This window comes from Erinaceus europaeus, chromosome X (assembly GCF_950295315.1).
Source record: "Erinaceus europaeus chromosome X, mEriEur2.1, whole genome shotgun sequence".
Classification (NCBI taxonomy): Eukaryota; Metazoa; Chordata; class Mammalia; order Eulipotyphla; family Erinaceidae; genus Erinaceus; species Erinaceus europaeus.
Genome location: NC_080185.1, coordinates 77,080,027 through 77,095,474, shown reverse-complemented (window position 1 = coordinate 77,095,474; position 15,448 = coordinate 77,080,027). Strand labels below are relative to the sequence as shown.

General features: G+C 38.3%; 1 protein-coding gene across 2 annotated transcripts in view; it reads left to right on the top strand.

The window, feature by feature from the left end:
- Window positions 1-15,448, top strand: part of KIF4A (kinesin family member 4A) — a 131,385-nt gene that overhangs the window by 80,993 nt on the left and 34,944 nt on the right. For both annotated transcript variants that reach the window (XM_007530760.3, XM_060182836.1), the window contains 4 exons: window positions 160-304; window positions 1,209-1,319; window positions 12,518-12,601; window positions 13,257-13,370. In XM_007530760.3, coding sequence (XP_007530822.1) covers window positions 160-304; window positions 1,209-1,319; window positions 12,518-12,601; window positions 13,257-13,370 — 454 coding nt within the window. The remainder of the gene's footprint in view (window positions 1-159; window positions 305-1,208; window positions 1,320-12,517; window positions 12,602-13,256; window positions 13,371-15,448) is intronic.

The window sequence follows — 15,448 nt, the reverse complement described above, 5'->3', positions numbered from 1 at the left end:
ATTACTTGAATGGTATTTGCTATTTTAAGATGGCTATGTAGCTGATAACCGTGTGTGTGTGTGTGTGTGTGTGTGTGTGTGTCAGGGCTGTGAACCTAGAGGTCGTCTAAAGTTGGACTTTGCTGTTGGTGGTGTTTATTCACTAAACCCTTTGTTTAGGTTGAGTGAGCGTCGTCGCAAACGTCTCCAAGAGCTAGAAGGTCAAATAGCTGATCTGAAGAAGAAGCTTAATGAACAGTCCAAACTTCTGAAGCTAAAAGAATCTTCAGAGAATACTGTCTTCAAACTGAACCAGGAGATACAGGTAATAAACTTCTATTCTTGCATTTACATGATTGAAACTTAAAAAAATGTGTCCTATTTAGAAATGTACTACAGAGATGTTTTTACGTGAGAAATCAGGAGGTGGAGTTGCCATTTCAAGTATGTGAATCTCCACAGATATTCATTTTATGGGTTATTGTGTTCATAACCATCTGAATTTGACTAAAAATCATATTTTAACATCCTGACTTTAATGTTCTGTTCTGAAATCAAATAACAAGGACATTTTAATATTTAGTGGTGGTATCCTGACCACTCTGAATGATATGTAATTTCATCATGATGATAGATTCCTAAGTAAATTTTTTAGTTATTGAATGTTCAGCTTCTGACATCTGCAAGATGGTAGTTATAGTCTACTTATACTGAAACCTTTAGAATAAAATGGTTGTGGTCTGGGAGGTGGCACAGTGGATAAAGCATTGGATTCTCAAGCAAGAGGTCCTGAGTTCAATCCCCGGCAGCACATGCACCAGAGTGATGTCTGGTTCTCTCTCTCTCTCCTTCTATCTTCATGAATAAATAAATAAAATATTTTTTAAAAAGAAGAAATTGGTTGTTTGGTGCATACGCTCTTGAGTCTTAGTACATGTCTCCTTAAAAATGTATTTACATAAAATGAATTTAGAGTTAGATTTAGCTTGTAGGTACATTGGTACATTTTTTTCTTTCCATTTTATCTGAACATTCATTTGTGTAACTTGTACCTAGAAGTCTTGTGCAAGCATAGTGAGGAATATTGCAAGCCTAATCAAAGAATCTGTTGGTGCCCTTTTTGTGTTGGTTATGGGTTTTCTCACTTCTGAATGTTCAGTTAGCCATTGGAATATCACACTAAAATAAGTGCAGATGACTAATGCTTTTACTGCTTTTTCTTTTAACAGGTGATGAAAACCCAGCGAGTACAGTTAATGCGTCAGATTAAAGAGGATGCTGAGAAGTTTAGACAGTGGAAGCATGAGAAAGACAAGGAAGTGATTCAGTTAAGAGAACGAGTAAGTAACTGCAATTTCTCAAAGGTTTACCTAATAAACCCTTTTCTGGGATAACATTAAAACTTTTTTTTTCCCTTTTTTATATTTATTTATTTATTTTCCCTTTTGTTGCCCTTGTTGTTTTTCATTGGTGTTGTAGTTATTGTTACTGATGTCATCATTGTTAGATAGGACAGAGATGAGGGGAAGACAGGGGGAGAAAAAGATAGATACCTGCAGACTTGCTTCACCACCTGTGAAGCAATCCCCCTGCAGGTGGGGATCCGGGGGGCTCAAACCAGGATCCTTACGCTGGTCCTTGCACTTTGCACCACATGCGCTTAATCTGCTGCGCTACCAACTAACTCCTGACATTAAAAGTTTTATTCAGGGGCAGGGCAGTAATGCATCTTGTTAAGTGCACATATTATCATGTACAAGGTCCCTGCTTCCCACCTTTGGGGGTGGAGGGAATTCACGAGTGGTGAAGTGTGTCTGCAAGTATCTTTCTCCTTCTTTATTTCCCCTTCCCCCTCAATGTCTCTCTGTCCTATCAAGTATAATAGAAAGGAGAAGGAAAAAATGGAAGAAATGGCTACTGGGAGCAGTGATTTCATAGTGCCAGTAGCACCAAGCTCTGGTGACAACCCTGGTGGCAATAAAAAATAATAATAATAATTTTAAAAATGACATTCAAATACTGGTGTTTCCAAAAATGTGATACAGTTGTGAATTTATCAGCTATTTGTTAATTATCTACTATGCACTAGATACCTTGGGAAGTAAAAATAATGTCTTATCTTAAGAATTGGTATGTGTTTCCACAATATAAAGAATTATAGATAAGGACTTGGCAAATATTATTAAATATCAAAGTAATTAAAAATGGAAGCACAACTCCAATTGTAATAAAAATAAATAGATACCTGAATAGCTCCTATTCTGAGAGGTATTGCTAAAAATATATCAGGCAAGGGTAGGTAGATAGCACAATTGTTATGCTATTCTGGACTGCCCATGATCCCACATCATGGCCCGACTCCTTTAGCCTCCCAGTACCCTAGTACCTGGATCTCTATTCCTCCCCTCCTCTCTCAGTTTCTTTATGTCCTATCTAATAAAACAGAAAAAAAAATGGCCACCAGGAGCAGTGGATTTGTACTGCAGACACCAAGTCGCAGCGGTAACTCTGGAGGCAAAAAAAAAAGAAAAAAGAACTAAAACAAATTAAGATAATATAAGAGAAGTATGTGATAACATCAAGAGCAACAGCATTTGTATCATAGGAGTGTCAGAAAGGGAAGGGTGAGCTGAAAGGACAAAATTCTTATTTGAAGACATATTAGCTGAAAAGCTCAAATTGAAGAAGAAAGTAAACACACAGATTTAGGAAGCTCTATGAACTCTGAGAAAAGTAAATTCAAACCAGTGCTCACCAAAGCACATAATAAAATGCCAAAGATCAAGGTAAAAAAGAATGTTAAAAGCAACTAGAGTCACCCATAATAGTGCTCCCATAAAACTACTAGCTGATTTCTCAACAAAAAATCTAATGGCTAGAAAGTACAAGTAGATCATAGTCAGAGTTCTAAATGGAAAAGACCGAAGAATACTTAAAAATAAAAAGAGTAATAGAGATAGGGAGGGAGTGGGGTGGCAGCTTTTGGTGTACCTGATTGTACACATTACATTGTACAAAGATCCAGGTTCAAGACCTCCAGACCCCACATACAGCAGGGAAGCTTCACAAGTGGTGAAACAGTACTTCAGGCCCCTCCCTCTCCTTCTTTCCCTCTCCCTCTCCCTCTCTAACTTCTTTCTGTATTTATCCAAAATTAAGTAATAATTAAGTTTTAAAAATAGAGACAGAAGGGGGAGAGGGAGAGGGAGAGAGAGAGAGAGAGAGAGAGAGAGAGAGAGAGGAGAAAGACCATAGTACAGAAACTTCCTTGAGTGTGGCAGTGGTCATCTTGAACCTGGGTTATGCACATGACAAAACAGCACACAACCCAGGTGAGCTATTTTACCAGTTCCCCCAAGATACCAGCTAAGTTATCAGTGACGTATGGAAGAGTCTTGGCAAGCTTTTCAGACAAACCACAGTTAATGAAATTCATTACCTAGATAGATGAACAGAAAGATCAAAGACACAGAAATAATAACTGGGATGAAGGGTAGTAGTAGAACATTTTGTTGAGTAAAACAAATTGAAACTAGATCATTAAAGATTTCAAAAGTTTGAATTTTATTTTATTAGCAATGTAAAGAGTGTTTAGATTTTTTGAGGCACAGAGTGATACTAGCTAAGTATTACATTAGAAAAATATATCTGAGGGAGGTAGGGATTATACAGAAAGATCTTCATATCTGTGACACCAAAGGTTTGTGGTTCAAACCTCAATATTATTAGAAGCCAGAGTTTAGCAGAGCCCTGGCAGGCAGGCAGGCAGGCAGAGAAGGAGGGAAGGAGGGAGTCGGGCAGTAGTGCAGCGGGTTAAGCACATGTGGTGCAAAGTGCAAGGACCGGCGTAAGGATCCTGGTTCGAGCCCCCGGCATCCCCACCTGCAGGGGGATGGCTTCACAAGCGATGAAGCAGGTCTGCAAGTGTCTATCTTTCTCTCCCCCTCTCTGTCTTCCCCTCCTCTCTCCATTTCTCTCTGTCCTATCCAACAACAAGGACATCAATAACAACAACAATAAAGCAACAAGGGCAACAAAAGGAAAAATAAATAAATATTTAAAAAAAAGAAAAGAGGGAAGGAAAGGAAAATGTCTGAAAGACTGGTGAGAAGCACCTGCTTAGACAGAGTGATCAGTGTAGTCTCTGATTAGAGGTGACTGTCAGGGTGAACCAGAAAGATGGTGAGGAGCTGACCCATGAAGAGGAAGGGGAAGCTATCCCACATAGAGGGAATAGCATCAAGGAGGCTCCAAGGTAGGAAAAGAATGGGGTCTTCCAGGAGCCTTCTGAGCTTATAGAGACCACCCATCGGTTCTCTAGCCACAAATATCACTCAAGGGTCTTTTATGTAAATAGAACTGAGAATAAATAATTTCCCTAAACAAAAAAGTAAATAAATGAAATATATTTAGGGGCTAAATTTGAGTAGTCAGCAATGTTCCTAGAAAGGACATTGATTTGTGAAAATTTTGGTTTGGCAGGATGTGATATATTAGGTCAGGAAATGAAAAAAGTACTTTTGGATGATTGTGGGGAGTTTTGTAGACTCTTAATCCAACAAATCATACGCAATTTGTTAAATTAATAAAAACCACCATTAAAACTTCTTGGATGGCCAGGGAGTCAGCACAGCAAAAAATGAACATTTGAACCCCACTTAAATCCCTCCCTTTTATCCCCAAGCTTTCAGTCTATAACTGTGGTTTTGCTGGTTTCATTCCATTTAGTTCCATATGTTGTTGTTAAAGTTCATTTTCAAGCAAGAGCATCCAAGAGGTCTAGGAGTCCCTTCTACTAGCTCCCATGTGTAATGTTGAAGTTCTACCTTATAGGAATACTGAGACCTGATTAACTTAATCCATCTCATTAGGATGTGGGATTCAGGTCAGGAGAGGTAAGCCTGAAAAAATAGGGTATACTTCCCCTACCCAACCTACTGCTCATAGAATTAGATGTCACTCCTAGAAATGGGCTGTTAATCCTACCTCTAGATTTTAAGCATCAGTGCAGAGACTCTGCCTAAGGAAAGAGACATTGAAATGCAGTTTTCCCTAAGGGGACTGGCTTTATTTCCGTATAGCAATCTATGGATGCTGTTAAAAACTATGGATATTTTAGTGGAAAGCAGAAGAAGACATTTCCATGAGGAAAATCATTAGTTATAATTATTGAGAGCTTCCCAAATATGATGAAAAACATCAATCTGTGAGTCCAAGAAGCTCGGAGGACTTTAAATAGGATAAATTCAAAGAGTTCCACATTGAAACATGAAAAAATTGAAAGACAAAGAAATAAAACTTGAAATTAGTGAGATTAAAAATTATTTTAAGGGGCTAGGTGAGGGCATACCTGGTTGAGTGCATGCTACAATGCTTAAAGATCCAGGTTCAAGTCCCTGATCCCCACCCACAGTAGGAAACCTTCAAAAGTGGTAAAACAGTCCTGCAGGTGTCTCTTTTTCTCTCCCCCTTCATCTCAATTTCTCTGTTTCTATCAAATAAATAAATTAAATAGATTGATTAATTAAAATTCACATTTTAAAAAACCTTTAAATACATTGTCTTAGTTAAAAATTATAAACATTTCATTTATTTTTTCAAACCTTATTTGATAGAACAGGGAGGAATTGAGAGGGAGCATGTGGGAGAGAGAGGTACCTGCAGCACTATTTCACTGCTCATGAATCTTTCCCCCTGCATGTGGGAACTGGAGACTTGAATTCAGGTCCTTGTGCATGGTAATACATGAACTTAATCAGGTGCACCATCACCAGGCCCTAAAGCCTTAGTAAAATTAACAGCTGATTTCTCCTCAGAGACGATGGTAATGAGGCAACTTATTCAAGTTCTGCAATAAAAGATCATCCAAGTATCTTATTGACAGTAGTTTTCTTTCAGAAATGAAGGCAAATTAAAGATGTTTCCAGATAAAAGCTATGTAAGTTTGCTTTTGGCAGACTTTCCTTCTAAGAAATACTAAGAGGACTTCTTTGGGTTGAAAACAAATAATACCAGACATTAATTTAAATACACATACAAAAAAAAACATGTATAAAAGTATTATGTAGAATATAATTGCACCACCAGGACCCAAAACATTTGTTAGCAGCAATCTTGTTTTTATTCCATCAATGAAAGGAAATCAAGTCTGGGATATACCAGAGAAAGACAGGCATTGTTTCTCTTATCTGAGAGAGAGGAGGAAAAAAGGAAAGACAAGAAGTAGTAGTAGGTGTAAAGGTGACTCAGAAAGGAAGTGAAGGTAAGACAGCTGAAAAAAAATGGGGGAAATATATACATATAGGTAGATAGAGAATCAGTCCATATCAGTGATCTTAAAAGAACTACTGTAGTTTCCAATGGAGGTGTTAGGGATACAGAACTCCGATGGTGGGAATAGTATGGAATTATAGAATTATAATTGTAATTATAAAATTTTTTATTTGTAAATCTATAGTAAATCACCAATAAAAAGTTTTTTTAAAGAATGCAGTTGCATTTTTCTTTTCCTTCTCTCAACTTATTTAAAAAGCAACCACAGTGGCAGAGATACAGTTCACTGGGTAGAGCACCTACATTACCATGTCCAAGACCCAGATTTGAGCCCCATCACCCCATGGGAAGAAATATGACAATAGTGGAAGCTTTGTGCTGTGGTATTTCCCCTACTCAGTTCTCTAGCTGAATAAAATAGTGCTTTATAGCTGTAAAATAATGCATGCGTGAGGCATTGGTTCTATAAAAAATAGTCAACTAGGGAAGTGGTTCAGCAGGTAAAATGAGGATCTTGTACATATGAGGCCCTGTAACGTGGAGAAATATAATGTGTTTGACAATGACAGAGGAGCACCTAGTGGGGTTGAAATGTTATGTGGAACTGTTACACATGCACTGTATTTTTACTATCGACTATAAACCATTAGTCCCCCAATAAATAAATTTTAAAATAAAAAATAAATAAATAAAAATAATATGTTTGACAACAAGAACAAAGTTGGTGTCTGGGAACACTTATGTTTGAACAAGGAAATGACATCAGATGGTAATGTAAATCTACAGGAAGAAATGAGGAGAATCAGAAATAGAAAGAACATAAGAACAAACTATAAATATATACTTGCTCTCCCTTAGTCACAGCTTGTTTAAAGAACATACAATTTGTAAAGTAATAATTAAATTTTTTAGGTTACATATGGATGTAATATGCATAATAATACTTTTGAAAGGGTTAAGAGGGAGTTGGGCAGTAGCGCAGTGGGTTAAGTGTGGGTGGCGCAAAACGCAAGGACCACCATAAGGAACCCAGTTTGAGCCCCTGGCTCCCCACCCGCAGGGGAGTCGTTTCACAAGCGGTGAAGCAGATTTGCAAGTGTCTATCTTTCTCTCCCCCTCTCTGTCTTCCCCTCCTAAAAAGAAGTTGACAGTGAAAGAATGGAGAAAGAGCTGCCTTTTAAACACCCATACATAATAAATGAGCTGAAGTTACTATACAGATGAGTACATTTCAAAACACAAAATGTTAGTAGAAATTGAAAGGAGAGTTTTATGATAGCAGTATTAAACCATCCTGAAAATGCAGTAGTTGTTAAAAATGCACCCAACAGCAGAAGCCCAAAATACATAAAAGAGAAATAGATGTATCAAAAGTGATTGGAGGCTTCAGTAACCCCCTTTAACTCATGGATAAAACAACTAGAGACAAAATCGGCAATAAGACTAACAATATTATAAACTGCCTATACCTAACAAACATCTATAGAATTCTCTAACCAAGCACAGTATATATATATATATGGAATATTATCCAAGATAGACTAGGTTAAGATATAACATATGCCTCAATAAAATTTTTGATACTTCAACAACATAATTTCTTTTTTAATTTTTTTAATTGATATGAAATTACCTTTATGCATTTATGTATTTATTTATTTTTGCCTCCAGGGTTGTCGCTGGGGTTTGGTGCCTGCATCACAAATCCACTACTCCAGGAGGCTATTTTTTCCCCTCTTGTTGCCCTTGTTGTTTATCGTTGCTGTTGTCATTATTGTTGTTATTGTCAGACAGGACAGAGAGAAATGGAGAGAGGAGGGGAAGATAGAGAAGGGGAGAGAAAGACACCTACTGACCTATTTCACCGCTTGTGAAGCGACCCCCCTGCAGGTGGGGAGCCAGGGGCTTGAACCTGGATCCTTATGCTGGTTCTTACACTTCATGCCATGTGCGCTTAACCCACTGTGCCACCACCCGGTGCCCCAACATATTTTTCCAGACACAATGCAATGAAATAAATCAACAACAAAGAAATATGTAAAACTCAGTCTCAGTTAAATAGTGGATCAAAAAGAAATCACAGTAAAAATTTAAGATAAATTTGAACAAAGACAAATACACAAACCTTTTGGAATGCAGCTAAAATACTGTTCAAAAGTAATTTTTTTCTAACTTTTTTTTAATTCTTTTTTTTAAACTTTATTTATTATTAGAGACAGAGAGAAATTGAGGGGAAGGGAAGATAGAGATGGAGAGAGACAGACACCTGCAGCCTTGCTTCACCAATCGTGAAGCTTTCCCCCTGCAGGTGGGGACCAGGGACTTGAACCCGGGTCCTTGCGTACTATAGTGTGTGCACTTAACCAGGTGTGCCACCGCCTGGCCCCCAAGAAATAAATTTATAGTGATTTATAATTTATGACTACTGAAAATGATGAAAGACCTCAAATCAGTAAGTTCACCATCTACATTAAGACAGTGATACAGAGAAAAAAAATTAAACCAAAGCTTAGGTAGAAGAAAATATTAAATTCTAGAATGATGTGCTCAGTTGGGGGAAGTGACAGGTGAACAGGTGATAGCTCACCCAGTAGAGAGCACACACATCACTATCCACAAGGACCTTATTCAAAGCTCCTGCTCCCCAACTTGCAGGGGGCAAGCTTCACTAGCAGTGGAACAATCAGTGTTCTAGATGTCTACCCAATCTCTCTTCCCTCCCCCCTCCCCTTCTCCCCCTCTCCCTCTCCTTCTCCCTTTAATCCTTAAAAATAAAAGGCCACAAGGTAAGGTGCAGTCATGCAGACATCAGACCCCCAGCAGTAATCCTAGTGACAAAAAGAACAGAAGCATGGCTGGGAAAGTAATTCAGCTGGTAGAGCACTGGGTTTATAAGCTTGAGGTCTACAGTTCAAACCCCAGCTTAACGTCTAGAATACTCTGGCTCCTCTTTCTCTTCTACTTCTCCTTCTCGTTCATTCAACTCTCATATGATATAAATAAAATGAAAAAAGGAGAAATGTTTTTTCCAGAAACTATACCAAAAAACAAGCGAAAGGAATACTTCTCTCTCTCTCTCTCTTTTTTTTGCCACCAGGAATACTACTGGGGTTCAGTGCCAGCACTATAAATCCACTGCTCCTGATGACATTTTTTTCCATTTTATTGCATAGGACAGAGAGAGGAGGGAGAAATAGAGAGGGGCTAGAAAAACACCTGCAGACTTTCTTTGCTGTTTGTGAAGCATCCCCCACTTGCAGGTGGGGAGCCAGTGTCTTGAACTCAGACCCTTGCACAGGTCTTTATGCTTCATACTGTGGGCACTTAACCAGGTACTTCACTGCCCCTCCCCACCAACTCAATTTTTTAAGGCAAGCATTTCCATCATACTAAGGCTATATAAAGACTACAAGTCAAGTAGTATCTCTTATGAATATTGATGTGAAAGTCCTTAACATAGTACTAGCAAGCTGAATCCAGCTACATATGACAGAAGAATGATATACCATGACTAATTTAGGTTTTTCTGAAAAATGCAAACATCTTTTAACATCTGAAAAATCAATGTAAGACACAATATCAATAAATAAATGACAGTTATGGGGGAGTCAGGTGGTAGCACAGCGGGTTAAGCGCAAGTTGCACAAAGTGCAAGGACCAGTCCAAGGACCGGCATAAGGATCCCGGTTCGAGCACCCGGTTCCCACCTGTAGGGGAGTCCCTTCACAGGTGGTGAAGCAGATCTGCAGGTGTCTTTCTCTCCCCCTCGCTGTCTTCCCCTCCTCTTTCCATTTCTGTCTGTCCTATCAACAACATCAATAACTACAACAATAATAAATACAACAATAAAACAAGGGCAACAAAAGGGAATAAATAAATAAATTAAAAAATAAAATAAAGTTTAAAAAATAAATAAATGACAGTTACAATAAACACAGCAAGTATTTAACGAAAACACTAAAAAAAAGTAGGTGTAATGGGGTGTTTCCTCAAACTCATATATACCATTTATTTAATTTTTTTTTTTTTGCTTTTTGTCTAACTTTTTTTTTTTAATTTAATTTTTTATTTAAGAAAGGATTAGTGAATAAAAGCATAAGGTAGGAGGGGTACAACTCCACACAGTTCCCACCACCCAATCCCCATAACCCACCCCCTCCCCTGATAGCTTTCCCATTCTCTATCCCTCTGGGAGCATGGACCCAGGGTCGTTGAGGGATGCAGAAGGTAGAAGGTCTGGCTTCTATAATTGCTTCCCCGCTGAACATGGGCGTTGACTGGTCGGTCCATACCCCCAGTCTGCCTCTCTCTTTCCCTAGTAGGGTGTGACTCTGGGGAAGCTGAGCTCCAGGACACATTGGTGGGGTCTTCAATCCAGGGAAGCCTAGCCAGCATCCTGGTGGCATCTGGAACCTGGTGATTGAAAACAGAGTTAACATATGAAGCCAAACAATTTGTTGAGCAATCATGGATCCCAAGCTTGGAATAGTGGAGAGGAAGTGTTAGGGAGGTACTCACTGCAAACTCTAGTGTATCCTGCTTTCAGGTATATATTTTGCAGTAGTTTATGGATACGTGTGCACATAAGCTCTCTCTCACAGAAACTGGTGTATATACAGATAATATACTTATTGGTGAAATATAGAATACTTCCCCCTGAGATAACAAGTGAGATAGGGATATCTATTAGTGCCCCTTCTGTTCAACATGTTCCTGGTGAGTCTAGCCAGGGCACTTAGGAAAGAAATTTTTTTAAAAGTTATCTAGATTAGAAAATAAGAAGTAAAGTGTCTCTATTATCAGGTGACATGATCTTGTCTCCCCAGCCTCACAAGCAACATTTTGAAAATGAAACTATGAAAACAATTCCATTCATACAAACATCAATTTGGGTGACATGTTTAGGAATAAACTTAGGAAAAGAAGTGTAAAATGTATACACTAGAAACTACAAATCATCATTGTATTAAACATCTAAATAAATGCAAAGGATCTCCATGTTCGTATATGGGAAGACTTAATGGGAATACTTTTAGGGTTTTTTTTTCAAATATTTTATTTATTTATTAATGAGAAAGATATGAGGAGAGAGAGAGGAAAAGAAAAACAGGTATCACTCTGGTACATGTGCTTCCGGGGATTGAACTCAGATTTTCATGCTTGAGAGTCCAACGCTTTATTCACTGTGCCATCTCCCAGACCACATGATGGGAATACTTAATATCTACTCTCAGAAATTTTCAAGTATATACTATAATACAGTATTATGTTACATACATAGATTCCCGGAACTTATATTACTGAGAACTGGTTAACCAGTTAACCTTTAAACCAATTAAATAACCTCTAACTAATCTCACCCCATTTTACACACTCACCCACCCATTCACTGTTCTATTCTGGTTGGTTCTTTGAGGTCAGTTTTTTCTTTTAGATTCCACATATAAGTGAGATCATAGAATATTTATCTTTCTCTGGTTTATTTCACTGAGCATAATGACCTGCAGAGTCATCCATATTACTGAAAATGGCAGAATGCCCTTATTTGTGGCTGAATAATATTACATCCAACAATGTATGTGACAGTGATCCCCAAATTCCTACTTCCTGGTGACCTCATAGCTATAGTACAGTCATACCATTCATGTTGACAGTCTTAAACATCTCTATGATGTTGACACTAGGACAAAGTCATTTAACAATGCATTTCTTTAAACCTATCACTGTCATGTTAAGCAATGCATAACTGTCACATTTTTAATTATTTATTTAACAGTATTCCATATTTTATCCATTCATCTGTCAACATGGTTGTTTCCATATCTTAACTACTGTAAATAATGCTTCAGTGAACAAGAAAATGCACCTCTTTAAGATAGTGACTTCAGGGTCGGCAAGGTAGTTTACTTGGAAGGGTACTTGCTTTGGTATGTGCATGATCCAGTTACAGATCAGCTCCTGGCATATTGAGGGAAGCTTTAGTGCTGTTCTATCTTTCTTTCTGTGACTTTATTTATTTGGGGGGGGGGAAGTTTAACCTAGAGTGGTGAAGCCCTTGGTGATAACAAGATAGTGATTTTTTTTTAATCTTCTTTGATTATATACCCAGAGGGGAATTTCTGGGTCAAATGGAAGTTTGGCTTTTAAACTTCTGAGAAAGTCTTATACTATTTTTCATAATGCCTATACCATTGAAAAACTCTTTAGTTTTGGGTTTATTTCACTGAGATGAATAGCAATTACACATCTGACTTTTTCCCCTCAGGATCGCAAACGGCAATATGAACTGCTCAAACTTGAAAGAAACTTTGAGAAACAGGCTAATATTCTCAGACGTAAAACTGAGGAGGTAAGACTATTTAGTCTAGGGGCCAGGTGGTGGCACACCTGGTTGAGCGCACATATTACAGTGTGCATGGACCCAGGTTCGAGTCCCCAGTCCCCACCTGCAGGGGGAAAGCTTTACGAATGGTGAAGCAGTGTTGCAGGTGTCTCTCTGTCTCTCTTCCTCTCTATCTCCTCCCCTCTCGATTTCTGTCTCTATCTAATAAATAAATATAAAAAAGAATTCAGTCTTTTGGGTCAAGTATGCTGCAGACAAAGTTATGTAATGAGCCAGTATCCTGAGAAACCAGAGATTCCAATCTTCACCAGCAATTCCTAATCCTTGAATACTGTTTACATATCATGAAATGTGAGCAGGTAAGAACCTGATGAAGTGTTACTATTAGAAATAGGGTTTTTTTTCCTAATTGGGCTTGCTTCTTTAAAAAAAAAAGTAATGTTGGTAGGTAACACCAACATTTTTAATTTATGACACTTTCTTAAAAGGTATACATGTGCTAGGGTCTAAAACTATTGCTGTTCACCAATATTATGTACATGAAAATGTATAGACCTGGTTCCTATAGACTTAAATAAAATTTTTCTTTAACTAATATGCTATAATTAGAATTTCTTTTTTACCCTTCAATTCAATATCGCTATGGGCTGTTTTTATTTAGGCAGCAGCTGCCAACAAGCGTCTCAAAGATGCTCTCCAAAAACAGCGGGAGGTTGCAGATAAGCGGAAAGAGACTCATGGCCGCGGAATGGAAAACACTGCAGCTCAAGTGAAAGTATGCATAGTATGACTTTCTCTTACGTACATTGGGGATATGGTGAAAAAGGAAAATAGCTTTCTATGTATTTGTTAAAGATCTGTTTATTTCATGAGAGGAAGAGACAAACCAAAATACTGCCCTGTCTGGGAATTATACTTGGGGACTCCTTCATTCAAGTCCTGCATTCTACTGATCGAGCAATATCCCCAGCTACAAAAATAGCTTCCTTTTCATTTAGAAGTAAACATTATAAAAACTGAAGTTTTACCTGAAAGCTGTTTTTCATAAATAATGAAAAAGGAATCATTTTACATTGTTAATAATTATTTTAATTGGTCCAGCATCTGTAGAAAACTGACTGGAGAATCCTCAAAAATAATACAACTGGACCTTCCGTGTGCTAGATCAATCCCACTTCTAGGTATTTATCCAAAGACCATCAAAGCACTTAGCAGAAGAGATCTATGCTTGTCAGTACTTGTTGTGGCACTGTTTGTAATAACCAGAATTTGAAAACAAAATGTCCAACGACAGATGTGTGGTAATGGAATGTTACTCAGTTGTAAGAAATGGTGAAATCTTTTCTTTTACTACAACTTAGGTGGAACTTAAAAGACTCATGTTGGGCAGGGGTAAATAGCATACTGGTTATGCAAAGAGACTCTCATGCCTGAGGCTCCCAAGTCCCAAGTTCAATCCCCTGCACCACTGTAAACCAGAGCTGAGCAGTGCTCTGGTAAAAAAAAAAAATCATGTTAAGTGAAATAAACCAGAGGGAGAATGACAAATACCAGATGATCTCAATTATAGGTGCAAACAAAGAAAGGGAACACACAGAGTGATGGTTGGACTAGGTGTGACCCTGTTGCAACAAAGCCAGGGACCTGGGTTAGCAGTATGAGAGAGCTGAGAGACTATTGGGAACCCACTGCAGTGTTCCAAATGATATAATCTCATATTTTTTGTCTGCAAAGAAGTGGTCCATTGAATATATCTCCCACGATTTCTTTATTCGATCATCTGTCATGTATTATGCTGTGTCCATACTTGGTCTATTATGAATAATGTATCTGTGAACATAGAGGTGCATATATCCTTTCATATTAGTGTATTTGTGTCTTTTTGATATATGCCTAGAAGTGGTATGGCAGGATCATAATGTATTTCCATTCTTATTTGTTTGAAGACTCTCCATCAGAGCACTGACTTACAGTGGTGTGGGGGATTATACCTGGGATCTGGGAGCCTCAGGCATGAGAGTCTGTTTGCATAAACATGCTATCTCCCCCATACTGCTTTCCATTGGGGCTGCACCAGTTTGCATTCCCACCAACAAAGTAAGTTTCTTGTTCTCTATATCCTCATCATTTTCTGTTTTATTGATGTACACCATTCTCACAGTTGTTACATGGTCTCTTTGTGGTCTTAATATGCATTTCTCTAATGTTAAATGAAGTGAAGTGCAACATTTTTTTCATGTATGCTGGCCATCTGAGTATCTTCTTTAGAGAACTGTCTATTCAGATCTTTTGCCCCGCCTTTTCTTTTCCTTTCAGTTAGGGCCACTTTAGCTGTGGGGGTTCATCTGCAAACTCCTCCACCATTACCAGTTCCCAGGCTTAGCACTAGAGCAGGAACTCACTAGCTTTTTATCTTTGTTTCTGCTAAAAGTCCCAGCACAAAAACTCAGGGGTTACCTTGGCCTCCCTCCCACTACTAATTGGCTGAGACATGTGCTCTGAGCCTAGGTAAGAGGCTCACCTACTCGACTGTTCTGTGGAGACACACACAAACCTTCCCTGGCTTGCTGGAGTTATTCTTGGTCTCTCTGAGGAGCTGTCATTTTGTCTCAGGATTTCATTTGTGGTTTTGTTGGTTTGTTGTTTTTGTAATTCTGGATCTGGTTGCTTTCCCCTCAGACCCAGCTGTGCCTATACAATAATCACATCTTTTTGGAGCTAAATGAAAAGGTTATTTCTGCCTGTCACCATCTTGCTGCCCCCTCTAGTTTCAGGTCTAATATTTAGATCTTTAATCCATTTTGAGTTTGTCCTGATTCAGGCTATAAATTGATGGCCTAGTGCCGTTCTTCT